The sequence below is a fragment of the Typopeltis vanoorti genome, chromosome 17, assembly GCF_054136105.1.
Source record: "Typopeltis vanoorti isolate ZY-2024b chromosome 17, IOZ_Tvanoo_1.0, whole genome shotgun sequence".
Taxonomy (NCBI): Eukaryota; Metazoa; Arthropoda; class Arachnida; order Uropygi; family Thelyphonidae; genus Typopeltis; species Typopeltis vanoorti.
Window position 1 is genome coordinate 35,601,307 of NC_143565.1, and position 13,237 is coordinate 35,614,543.

The 13,237-nt window shown below is 34.8% G+C and overlaps 1 protein-coding gene across 3 annotated transcripts in view; it reads left to right on the top strand.

The window, feature by feature from the left end:
- Positions 1-13,237, top strand: part of ema (C-type lectin domain containing ema) — a 335,572-nt gene that overhangs the window by 23,819 nt on the left and 298,516 nt on the right. For all 3 annotated transcript variants that reach the window (XM_090407474.1, XM_090407476.1, XM_090407475.1), the window contains exon 4: positions 11,686-11,753. In XM_090407474.1, coding sequence (XP_090263600.1) covers positions 11,686-11,753 — 68 coding nt within the window. The remainder of the gene's footprint in view (positions 1-11,685; positions 11,754-13,237) is intronic.

The following is a 13,237-nucleotide window of genomic DNA, read 5'->3' on the forward strand; positions in this document are numbered from 1 at the left end:
AGCAGAAAAGTCTGTCTAAAAATAAATAGAGAAAAAACTAAAATCATGTTTAATCATTTTGTAACCCCAAAAAACATAATAATAGAAACAATTTCTTGGAAAGAGTCTCTTCATATACATACTTAGGTCATCTCATTGATCTAAACTGTGGATTCCAAAAGGAAATAAATAGGAGAGTTCATCTTGCCTGGAGTGCATTCAGAAAATTGAAAAGCATTTTTCAAAACAATGATGTCCCACTCTTTTTAAAAAGGAAGACATTTAACCAGTGTGTGTATACTTCCAGTCATCTCATGTGGTGTGAAACTTGGTCTCTAACAAAAGCACTGGCAAATAAATTAACAACATCTCCAAGAAAAATGGAGAGGTTGATGCTAGGCATCACATTAAAAGATAAGAAGTGAAACACCTGGATAAGAAGCATCACTGACATCATTCTTCACCATAAGCGACTAAAATGGAAATGGCCAAGACATCTATCCAGAAGAGAAGATGAGTGATGGACCACTATACTAACAAACTGGATTCCAAAAGAAGGGAAACGAGGTCAAGGACTTCCTAAAAGAAGGTGGAATGATGAATTGTCAAATTTTATTGGGGAAAATTGGTCAACCATTGCCAAGAACAGTGGAAAGAACTGGAGGAGGCCTTTGTCCAGCTGTGGACACAAAATGGCTAAAAAGAAGAAGATATTAGTTTCCTCAGCTAAAATATCAAGATTGTATTACAAATTCAAATGTTTTCACTACATCTGTAGGAGAAATCCTTATATAGAAGGCAGATGGTGTCAATTAATTGTATGTTGGTGAACAGATGTCAGAATACCAGAAGCTTGTAAAAAAACATGTACCTGATCTTTTCCAGAAAATATGTAGATTTTTTGATAAATGATCTAGTGTCCAATATGTGTATTTAATAGATGGTATAGGACTTAGCCATTCTGTATCCAGGAGAGTTGGTAGTTAACAGTTGGTCTCATGGGGCAGCCTTTTTTTTTCAGGGAGACCATATAAATGAGGAGTTCCTCCAAAATGAGTGCATGATTTTTTTCGTGCATAAGGTAACTTTCATGCATTAGGTAACTACATAAGCTCCTAGACTTCTGTCTAGGAGCTTATGTAGTTACCTAATCTGTATTTTGGTAGGGTTATAATTTATTTCTGTTTGTGCAGATTTTCCTGTAAAAGGTCTGTCCTCCTCTCATAATCAAAAATTATCTGATACGATCCTTCTATGCACTTACTATTATAGGTTAGTCGATTGTATTTTTCTTTTGTTCTGACTCTTTCAATTGCTTGTTTATTACACACTGATGTGTTGTTAGTTATAGTACAAAATATTTGTTTACTAATATAAATGTGTTTAATGTCTCACTCTAGATAATGCAGCTTCCATTAAAACTAAGAAATTAAATGATATTAACTCCCCTCCTAGTTCAGTAGCCCAAACACATACAGGAACAAAGAATAAATCTCCACATTTAAAAGCTACAATCTAAAAACTTTTTATATAAAAAAAAAATAAATAAAAAAATAAAAAAAAATTGAAGAAAGAGCCCTAATTGCATTATACGTTTTTATATTGATACATTTATAACTTTTAATTACCCTTAACCTGAGGAATTATCTTTTGAATGTCTCATCAGCGTTATCCTATCTATTCATGATATTGGTAAAGATTACATCACCCAAACAAAATCAGTGTAGGCAACATCAGTTGATCGAAATGTGAGCGCAGCCAAAAAATGTACAGGAAAATCCAGGAAGGTAACACTAAAGAACCATTGGTTGCCTGAAAGAGCTAATCTCAGTTTCTGTGGAAGCATAGCACATAAGCCTAACATTAAGCATGACAACTAACAGAACAGACTGGGTTAAAAAAACACTATTGGAAGGATGCAGGGCAAATCATGCTACACCATTTTTCTGATAAAGTGGATAAGTGTGGATATTGCAGATGCCTAGGATATGCCTTGTGACCAAGTGGGTTATTCTACTGAAGTTCAGTGGTATAATGGTCTGAAGTGTAATTTGGGGGAGTTTTGAGCCATTTGTATATCTTACACTTTTACCTATTCTTTATTCTGCTGTCTCTATCAATTATTGTTATCCTTCTCTAATTTATCTTTGCTTTCTCTTTATATTCTATCTTTATACTTTATTTCATCTTTATATTCTATTCCTTATTTTCCTTTCTCTTTATTACTCTGTACTCCTATTTCTTATGCATTACACTTTTACTTAAGTTACCACAGGTTATCTAATACTTTGAGAATCTTGGAAAATTTATTTAATGTTACGACTGCACCACCAAGATTCCCCTTTATGGGTATTAAATATAATTAAGATCACTTGCAGTATCTCTCTAAATCTATCTCAGGCTTTGTCAGTCGTGGTTACACTTATTTAACTTTGCACACAGGTTCACATTTTTTTTAGGAGCAGTGCATTGGATCAAGGATCAGTGAATACACATTCTTTAGCATAACAAACATATTTATTAAACTAGGATATGTTAATACAGTTTCTTAAATGAATTGGCTCTTCAGAAAATTAAAAGCTAAGAATTATAATATCATGCAATATACACACATTAAAATACACAGTAATACTATCAAATACCAATCTATAACCTCGTTCATTCTGCTGCTAAGAATTATCTCATTTAATATATACACATTAAAATGTACAGTAATACTATCAAATACCAATCTATAATCTCACTCATTCTGCTGCTAAGAATTATAATTTCATACATTGTATGAGAACATGCAGCAATACTATCATATAAGAATCTATCTTCACATTCTAGAACTAATCTGTTCAAGCAGTGTGCACATATCTTAAACAAGTTTACCTATCTAAATTATCTCAACTATTCTTTAGCCTCTTAGTACGGGACAGATCATCACAATTTAACTTTTATATACGTGTCCCTCCAAATATATACACTTCAAACAACAAGTATGCAATATCTAAATCACTACCAGTATTTCTTTAACCTCATAGTCCGGGACATATCACAATTTAACTTTATATATGTCCCGCTGAATATATAAATACTTCAAGGTTGTACTTGCAATTCTTCTCATGACACAATTATCTGAACTGGCTCTTTCGTCTCTTATCTAGTTCTACTGGCTTCTTTTATCTTTCCTGGGCCTCATCATTCGTGCGGGCTTCTTTTTCTTTAGCACCGCCACATCTTGAAGGTTTTTTCCGAGCCTGGAGCACACTACACCGATACTGCCTTTCCATCTTTGACCTTAGCATCCGTGCAGGCTTTCCTCCGTCACACCGTAGAAGATTTTTGGGGATTGGATCATGTCTTACCGATACTGCTTTTCTGTCCTGGGCCTTAACATTCATGCGGGCTTCTTTCCGGTTCAACTTCTCCTTTGACATTTCCCTACTTCTCTCCAGACGTCCAATGGATCCGTGATGCTGTATTCCGAGACACTACGAGAGGAGACTGCTTTTCCTTCTGTGTTTCTACATACTTGCTTCCTTTTGCATTTCTATCTGTGTGTACTGGCATACTGCCTTCACCTGCTACATACTCTATCTCTGCCTCTGGATAAAGAGCCCTGCTGAATACTTCTGGGTCCTTTCTTATACTCCCTCTTGCGGTCCCTGGAATAAGGATTGAGAACCCAAGCATTCCCGTGCAAAAAGGGGGATGTGACCTTCGAATTGTTTACTTTTATTTCCCCCAGAACACACAAAAACAAACTTGTTCACTATATGCAGGAGATCCTTTAGTTGTTCACCACCTGTTGTTGCACTGTCCTTGGGACACTCATTAGGTTAAGTTTTGAACAATTGAAGGCACTTGACAATTTCCAAATATGGCTTCTAAGCTCTTTCTTTTAAATTGGAACCACTAAAATGACAGGCCGCTTAACATTCCTACCATTTTAATACATACTTGTATGGTTTTTCAAATCCCAAAAAAATTATAACCACAGTTATAACTCTTATACACAAAATTCGTAATTACAGAATTCCACAATCAGCGTTAAAATTACAATCTCCTTCTATATACAATGTTTGTGACCTCTGTAAAAGTCGATGCAAAGTTAAGAAAAAATTCTTACTGCATCGAATTTTACAAAGGCCGATTCCTGGAGCTTGACACATATTTTTACGATTCGACTTCTCCTTCGACATTTCCCTACTTCTCTCCGGATGTCCAACAGCCTGAAGGGGTGGGATTTTGTAAAATTCGATGCAGCGTATATTCTTTCCATTTTTTATTGCATAGATTTTTACAGGGGTCACATCCAAAATTCACAAAAAGTAAACTTGTAAATTTTTATGTAAATAATACTAACAACCCATATATTGAAACTCAGAGGAATTAGCATGATAAATTGTGTAAATAGAAGATCTATGAATATGTTAAGTTCAAGGGCAATGCTGTAGAAATCAGAAATATATTGCAATTGTCTATGTAAGTAATACCAAAAGCCCATGTATTAAAACCCAGAGGAATTAACATACTAACTTGTGTAAACAGAAGATATCTTAAAATGTTAAGTTCAAGGGCAATGCCTTTGAAATTGGAAATATATTTGATGTTAGTATTTAGTATAGAGAAAAGGAAACCTATTGTATCCTAAGCCAGTCTGATACTGCCTTCAAGGTTAATGGTAAAAGAGGGTGTTATACATCAGATGCAGTTCTGCTATTCTGTTAAAAGGATTGTGTGCACTAAGGAGAACTAGAAGTCCCTGTTAAACAAAGGCCAAGACAGACCCTCGGACATTCCCGCGCAATCTCAAACCTTCGTCCAGGGTCCTGCGGAAAATCAAATATAAGGATCATAGAAAAAGGATTGAGCATCTACACCAGGAGAAAAAGGGATAAGACGAGTCGATCCATGGAGTTCGTTGAATCTGGATGAGGTCATGGAAGGAAGCCACCGAAGGCGAAAACTTACAGGGGGAATAGCGGTGCAGGACCAGAATGCATAAGGTCTCGATCGTCTGACTCGTCGTCCGAGTATCTATAACACTGGGAAATTGCACTCCAGGCCCCCCAAGCCTTTCCAGAGGAGACAACGGTGTCCATGAAACCTCTAAGTGATAACCCAAGACCTGATACGAAAAGGAAGCCAGGGAATCTGTACAGGAAATGTGAACAAGTACACTATACTGATAAAGAAGTCATGTGAGTTTATTTTTTATGCAATTTTGTCTATGTTATGAGAGACTGTTTTAGAAGGATTGATAAAATTATAGAGTTACTATATATAGTATAATGAGAATAATTTGCATAAAGAGAAGCTTATATAAAGTGAATGCTGGAATCTATAGTATAGTTAATAAGACATGATAATTCCTATATTGTAAATGGGCTAATAGTTTTTCTTTAAATTGCTTAATGATTTGTATTATGTTTTTTTCTTAAATTACTTAATGATTTGTATTATATTGCATGCTTGTTCTAAAGGGAGTTTTTTCTCTAAAGTGTTAAACTTAGAGTGGAGTAAGAAGTAGTAATTCATTAGTGTGAAAATTGTATAATTGTTTCAGTATAAATAAACATCTTTGTTTTATTTACAAAGAATGCCACCTGATCTTTTACGCAATGCACTGTTTTAAAATAAACACGATCCTGTGAGCGGGGAGTTTAATAATAGCTACAACTTGAAGTTAAGGTGTTAGCCACGACTGTGAAATATTATTGAGAAGGGCCTTAGTATAGAAAGCGAACTTTACTGGGAGTATTGATATTTCTTATACCACAAGGAGACCTAGTGGCACAGTCATTAATAAAAAAATAGATTTCTAGAGATCTCCGGTATAAATAAAGAATACTGAAGGTAGAGCAAAGAGAATAAAGTTAATAGAGTACATGAAAGGATTAGATAAAGTTATAAAGGAGGATTAAATAAGGGTAATGAAGAATAGAGATACAGTAAAGTAAATTAAAGAGATATAGAAATAGTAAATTAGATATAAAGAAATAAGTACTTCAAAGCTGCAATAAATAAGGAGTTTACAATAATGCATTAGATATAGTGTTTACAATGGCACAATAGCCCCAAGTTTACAGCTGCTTATCCTGGTATGGACTTGGACTTTTGGTTGTAGTGCCTGGAAAGACGAAAGCCTTGGATTATGTAATACTTCTGGATCATGCAATGCTTCTTATGTTGTGACAGTTTTACAGGATAAAACCACATCACTTTCAATGTAATCAATTTAATGATTATGGCAGGTGTTAATGTGATATAGTTTGAGGAAAATGGAACATCTTTGAAATGATATGGAATGTTGGTTTGTGTGTGTGTGCGCGTGTGTGTGTGTGTGTTGAAAAGTGTTGATTATTCATATTTCTGTTTCACTGTTTGAGCACTAAGCCTTTCACCATTCCAGGAGAATATTCACTGATATTTCATGTAAAGCATGATGTCATTTCTTTAAGTGAAAACTAACATTGGCATTACAGCAGGTTTTTATTTCTTAAGATGCCAGAACACAAATCATTCCTAAATGTGACATTTAAGCAAAAATTCTGTTCTGTGAGAGCTGAATGCATTTATATACTGCATGGATAAAGAAAAGTGTATAGGGAAGAAAGCTCTTTAAATCCTGAACTGTGGTCTGTCAAAGATGTAAATCTTTGAAGATGCAGCAACTAAAGGATATGAAAGAGTCAAAAACCATTGTATTAAATTTGAAGCTCTCCAATAGTGGGGAAAGTCAAAAAATGCAGGCTGCAACTATGACAATTGCAGAGTGTAAATTAATTGTCACGGTCATTCACAGAAGGAGCAGTGAATGTCTTGTTGAAAGTTTATTTTTCACTAGGTTAGACTATAATAAATTTAGTTTAATCCTTTATCCCAGTGAGAGCAAACAAAGTTTGCGCCTGAAAATATCTTCAGGACTGAATATAGTGTTGTACTATCTTACCTTGGTACTGTTGTACTATCTTACCTTGGTAAGATAGTACAACACTATATTCAGTTCTGAAGATATTTTCAGGCGCAAACTTTGTTTGCTCTCACTGGGATAAAGGATTAAACTAAATTTATTATAGTGAATGTCTTGGTTATAACTTTGTTGTCATGCTTAGACAAGTATCTTTGATATATTCACACTTCCAATGTAGTAATTCATGTTGATGTTTCTAGAATTAAAAAATAATTTGCTTCCTAATTAATTATTTATATGCCAGTATTTTGTCAGCCCAGCTCAAGCTAGCATTCAAAGGCACTTTATAGACGTACTCAGTAAAGACTGGGAATGAAATGACCCTGAGAACAAGGACAGTTACTGTGATGGTGGTCTTCCTTGGTGATCTTCTTTGATTGCTGTTAATAGCAGGATTGGGTGGTGTGCCCAAATTTGTGTAGGATTGCATCATCAATTCTATTGCAGTTAACTGAATTCTGTAAAAATTCAAACTGTTTCCAGGAACAGCGTCTGATTGGATCTGTGCAGCAACCGGCTTTCTTCTACCTTATGAAATGGTCCCCCCCCCCACTGGATTGCATGTTCTTACTGACTTCACTAAAATCTTCATGACACCAGAGATACTGATAGGTCGGTAGTTAAACACATCAGTTTTTGCAATCACCCTTGTACAATGGAACTATCATGGGGAGGGGACGTGCGCAACTGGATTGCACATTCCAAAGAACATTCCTTTGCTAAAGGAATTAGTTCAGCTGAATTGGCTAGGCCTTTCACATGCTTGTATAACTTGAGTCTCAGCTCATGAATGATACCGCAGGAATAGAAGGAATGTATGATAGTTCCATTGTACAAGGGTGGTGCAAAAACCGATGTCTAACTACCGACTTCTCAGTATCTCTGGTATGATGAAGATTTTAGTGAAGTCAGTAAGAACTTGCATACAGAAATGGGCAGACAAACAAGCTATACTCTGCAAGGAGCAGTGTGAGTTTGCTAAAGGAAGGTCATGTTTCAGCAATTTTCTCATTTTATAACAATGTTACGACAGTTGGATAAAGGGAATGGATACACTATGATAATATTGGATTTTGCTAAGGCATTTGATAGGATACCACACAAATGACTGTTGCTTAAACTGGAGAATATGGGATTTGACTTGGATAAGTGGATGGTTGACAGACAGATATAAAAAAAAAAGTGGTATACAGTGGTTGTTAATGTGGCCAATGGTGTACCTTAGAGGTTCAGTCCTTGGGCCATTGTTGTTCAATCTATACATTAATGATATTAAGTGAGGTCTAACAGGAGATGTGCAATTGTTTCCCAATAGTGTGAAGGTTGGCAGGGCGATCAGGGATGCAATTGATATCCATCATTTACAGAATGATGTGAATAGGTTGAAAGTTTGGGCAAATGAAAATGGCTGTCAATTTAATGCTAGTAAGTGTAAAGTTATGCACTTTGGCATGATGAGATTTCGAGTGGTATATTTTATAAGCAGAGTTATGTTACAAGAAACTGATGAGGCTAGGGATCTTGGTGCAATGGTGGATAGGAATTTGAAGTTCATAGGTCACATAGCAAAAGTTGAAAATACAACTCAGATGATAATTGGGATGTTGAAGTAAAATTGGACATGTAAGGATAAGGAAGTAATTTTGCCTCTTTATAAGGTCTTGATAAGACTGCACCTGGACTATTGTTCACAGATTTGGTCTTCTGGGTTCCAAGGAGATAAATTAGCTGTGGAAAGGATGCAAAGAAGAGTTACAAAAATTATATTGGGATTATGAGGACAGATTGTGAATATGTGGATTACAGACTGTTAATAGGAGAAAGAGGGATGATATGATAAAGGTCTACAAACTTCTGAATGGGTATCATAGGATATTGAAATTTTTCATTATATGGAAGGTGGGGAGAGAACCTGGGACATCCATGGAAGTTAAGTTTGTTTGCAGTCAAGAAAGGTTTTAGAGCTGAGGTTTCTCTCATAGACCAGTTAGTGAGTAGAATAGTTTGCCTTTAGAGGTAGTGAATGAATTTAAGGGAAGGTATGATAGCTGGTTTAGGTGATTATAGAGGTCTCCGATGATAATACAGGGTGTTCACATTGGATCCCCCTCCCCCTTAGTTTCAATGTGTTACTACTACTTAAGTGTATGGACCATATATCGAAAGCAAGTTTTTTGGGGAAAAAAATTCTGGCTGAAACTTGTAGAATCTCTGGAACATTTAAACAACCCAAACCTTGCATATTTCTGCATTTCGATTTTTTACCATTCTTTGAAACTAGGGAGGTCCAATGTGGACACTGTATAATAATAATGTCCAAAGAACAGTCCACCAGATTTGCTGTAATATTTTCTGCATTGTTTAAGATGAATGTTAAACAATTCTTGTCTATCCAAAATACTTGCTTGTAGATACATGATATTTTAAATCTCTTGAATGTGCCTGAAGATGAAGTTAGAAGAATGAATATTGGTTGCTAGTTTGTGGTTTAAAAATGGTGAAAATATTATATTTATTTAGTACTTTACCAGATATATACATATTTCTGTTAGATTTTGAGCTAAGTTTTCAACATTAATATATAGAATAATCAACTTGTCATTTGTGTGATAATGGATACATATGGAAACCATTTTGGATTATTGTGGTATTACTTTAAGCATTTCTGTTTGACTATTAACAAGTCAAGACTATCAAGTCAGGTTATGCTGAAATCACTAATAAAAAAAAAAGGTAATTGTGTGATTACATAATGAAAGTAGATTGATCAGTTTTCTGGAATTTGAATTTCAAGAAATGCACAAATGATCAAAAAATCAATTAGTACAGTTTACAGGCATGATTTTGGTGTCAGTTTGCACAATACAAATGGGAGAATGTGTTGCCACCATTTTTAACAAGGATCATTGTTGTATAAAAAGTGTGCCCTCCACGTTTATAATGAAAATGTTGTCTGGTTGTAGAGCACTATCTGTATAGGTGAGTGAGTGGATGGATATTGGTTTCATTCAATAGTTCATAAATTTTCACTTCACTGTGGGCACAGATGTTTGTAAATGGCTTTAGGCAGATGAATTTCATTGTCCAGTTTGAGATAACTGAAATTAATTGTTCTGTCAATATGAAGCTTGAAGAATTAATGTCTAGAAGAGAGTTTCAAGATAAGTACATTTGTGGGCTAGAGATTGATATGATAGGTTTACTACCTATTAAGTGGAACTCGCAAAATAATTTGACTGATTATGTAGTGCAAGTGCAGTGTGATTTCCACAGGACATTAAAAGTCAGGGAGAGTTCAAGCACATCATTGATAAACAGGTTTGGTTAAGAAGTTTGAAAATAATAATAGGTATTATGTCCAACAAATCAAATCCATCAATGCAATGAAATCCATCTCCTACCCATTAGATGGGAGATGGATTTCATTGCCTGGTGTGAGACCACTGCCCTGCTTATTAGAGGCCTGAACTGGTTTGAGAACGTTCCATGTTTGGTCTCCAGAGCAGGGTTTCAGACCTGATTTAAAAAAAAAAAAAAAAAAATTATACATAAAACCAATAAAAATTGAAAAAAAATCCTTAACCTACCAACGGTATGAATGTACTATATACTGCCACATTAGTGGAGATGCTGTTACTTTAGAGTTTACAAACTGGTTGGGGTTGACTGTTTCAGACAGGAATTGTTTGGTCAATTTCTTCAAGTGACGGTGTTAACAGCTAGTTATTGATAACTAGCTGTTAACACAGTTAACTTGGTGTACTTGTAAAATCGGATGTAATCCTTGTGTTCTGAGATTCTGATATTTGCTGTCCTGTCTGTTTGGCCAAAGTAGGACAGTTTACAGCTGCAAGGGACCTGGTATACACCAGGTAGGTCTAGGGGAAGTGGTTGGTCTTTAGTGGAGCGGATAAGGGATGCCAATTTTTATAAGTTCCCAAGAAGATGGCAATGTGACGTTTGCCGAAATATCGGAAAGTATATATATTAAAGTTTATTTAATTTATATTTCTAGTGTACGCTGTAAATTCCTTAATTATTAGTTATCATGTATAACCAGCGTATAAGCCTCTCAACAAGCTAGTTATTGAAGATAGCATCCTTTTTCTCCATGGCATGGGTGTTTGACATGTGTCTCCATTTGTTTGGAAACAGTTTCCCAGTAGGATGGTGTTTGATTGCATAGAACAAATGCAATTTTGGATGATGTCTGTAAACACTTTGGTGATTGCTTGTTTGGATATTTTTGTTGTGACTTATGGTCATCATATTCTTATCTGTGTGATCATGGTGAATGGAAACAGTCCTCCACACTGTTGAACTATAAGAGGACATGTATCTACTTTCAGCATCACTGTAGGCAGAGTAGTTGTCATTTTTAAAATGTAGATCCTGAATAGTGGTTGATCTGCTACACAAATGCATCATTTACATTTAAAGATTCTCCTGAGCTTGTGTGCAATTTCTGCAGTTAGATACAGGAATGATTCTGATGTTAATTAACATCAGAATAATTTAACTTAAATTGCTTATAATATAAATTAAAGATCTGATTGTTCTTGTATGTTTTTCTTTTCTTGGGTAGCAATCTGATTTTGCATTTCATGAAATGTAGAAAAATGTTTCACTAGGGCTAAAAATAATCATGTTTTTAACTGTCATACTAATTTTTGATATGATCTGTAAACTTTTTGTGTATCAATTTTTCAGAAATTAAAAAAATCATATTTTTCTTTTTATAGACTACTTATTGTCTAATAACCATGTGAATTCCATCATTGTACACAAATTTGACTTTTCAGATGAAGAGGTAAGTACCTTTTTTTTTTTTCATTCTGATTGTAATTACTTACGTTAATTTATAAATTTTATGCACAAAAGATTCTAAACCTATGGTACATTAGTACTGTGGTTTACTAAGGGTTAGAAACTCTGCTTTAGAGGCCAATTACAGAACTTCAGGTCAATTTATGCTTATAATGAATAGGATGCTGATTTCAAGAGGTAACAATGGTCTCACTTATTAGAAAGAAAATTGGATTTTATTTCGTTGTGGATAATGAACCATGTTAGTTTGGCCACTAAAACTTGGCTTCTTATGGGTAAAAAATGCATAAAAATACAGTGAAGGCAAAACAAACTATAACATTACTAAAACAAGCTGTATAGGAACTGTTACAATATAAACTAACAGAAACCTAATGGAACATAGAAGATGGCATGACTTAACTATTTTACAGCATTTAATAAGATAATTGGCTGAAAAGTTGAAGTCTGGAAAGATCTGAGAAGATCTTTTAATTTTCCAAATATCATACAGGATTAATCCTTGATGCTTATTAAGTGTGTCCCATGTAAAAAGAATATTATAGTAGATTCTTTATGTTGCAAGTAGTAAAGTTATCTTCATATTCTACTCAATGTTGTAGTGCATATAGGAAAACTGAAAAGCCAAGCCTGAGTTGTCTTCTCTATTGTTGCTTCTAATGTATGTTCTATCTTATTTCAAAACTTCTTGATAATGTCTGGCCTATGTAAGAAAGGTCATAAGAGCATGGGATATTATATATCCCAGAATGTTTGTAGGGGTTATGTTCTTCAGGAGAATTGAGTAAACATTGCATAGTCAAAATAAGCTTGAATGCCACCCTGATGTCATGAGCTCAGAGAAGACTAGCAACCATATAGAAAGTAAGGAATGGAAATTGAATTCCTCCAGTGAATGTTGTCAGGATTTTGCTGGGAGCAGGATTAGAAACTACTCATTTATGTACGAGTTAAGAGTTTCTGTGAATATCTATTGTGAACAAGTAGTTGGGTAGTTAAGTTTTTCTTCATCTCTTATGACGGACTGCCCACTTTCTTTTTTGAGCATATGAATATTTAGTTTTTGTGATGCTTGGTATAAAGAAGAATATCAGTAATAATCTTTGAGTAGGCGTGCAATATACACCAAGTGAAATGGCTTTTTAATCATTTTTGGTAATTAGACCATCTAGGAAGGGCAGTTTTTCCTCACTTTCTAGTTCCAGAGTTAATTTTTGTTTTATGGTGGAATGAGCTGATAGAAGAAAGGAAATCTTGTAAATCTGATGGTTCCTTCTTCCAGATGATGAATGCCATCAACATATCTCCACCAGATTGAAAGTTTATGGTTTGTTGACATTAGGAAACATTTTGAAACTTTCCAGAAATAGATTGGCACAGGGTGGATACAGGGGGCTACCCATTGCTATGTCAAGCTGTGTGTAAGTTTGACCATTCCATTTGAAGTAATTGGAGTGTAGACAATAT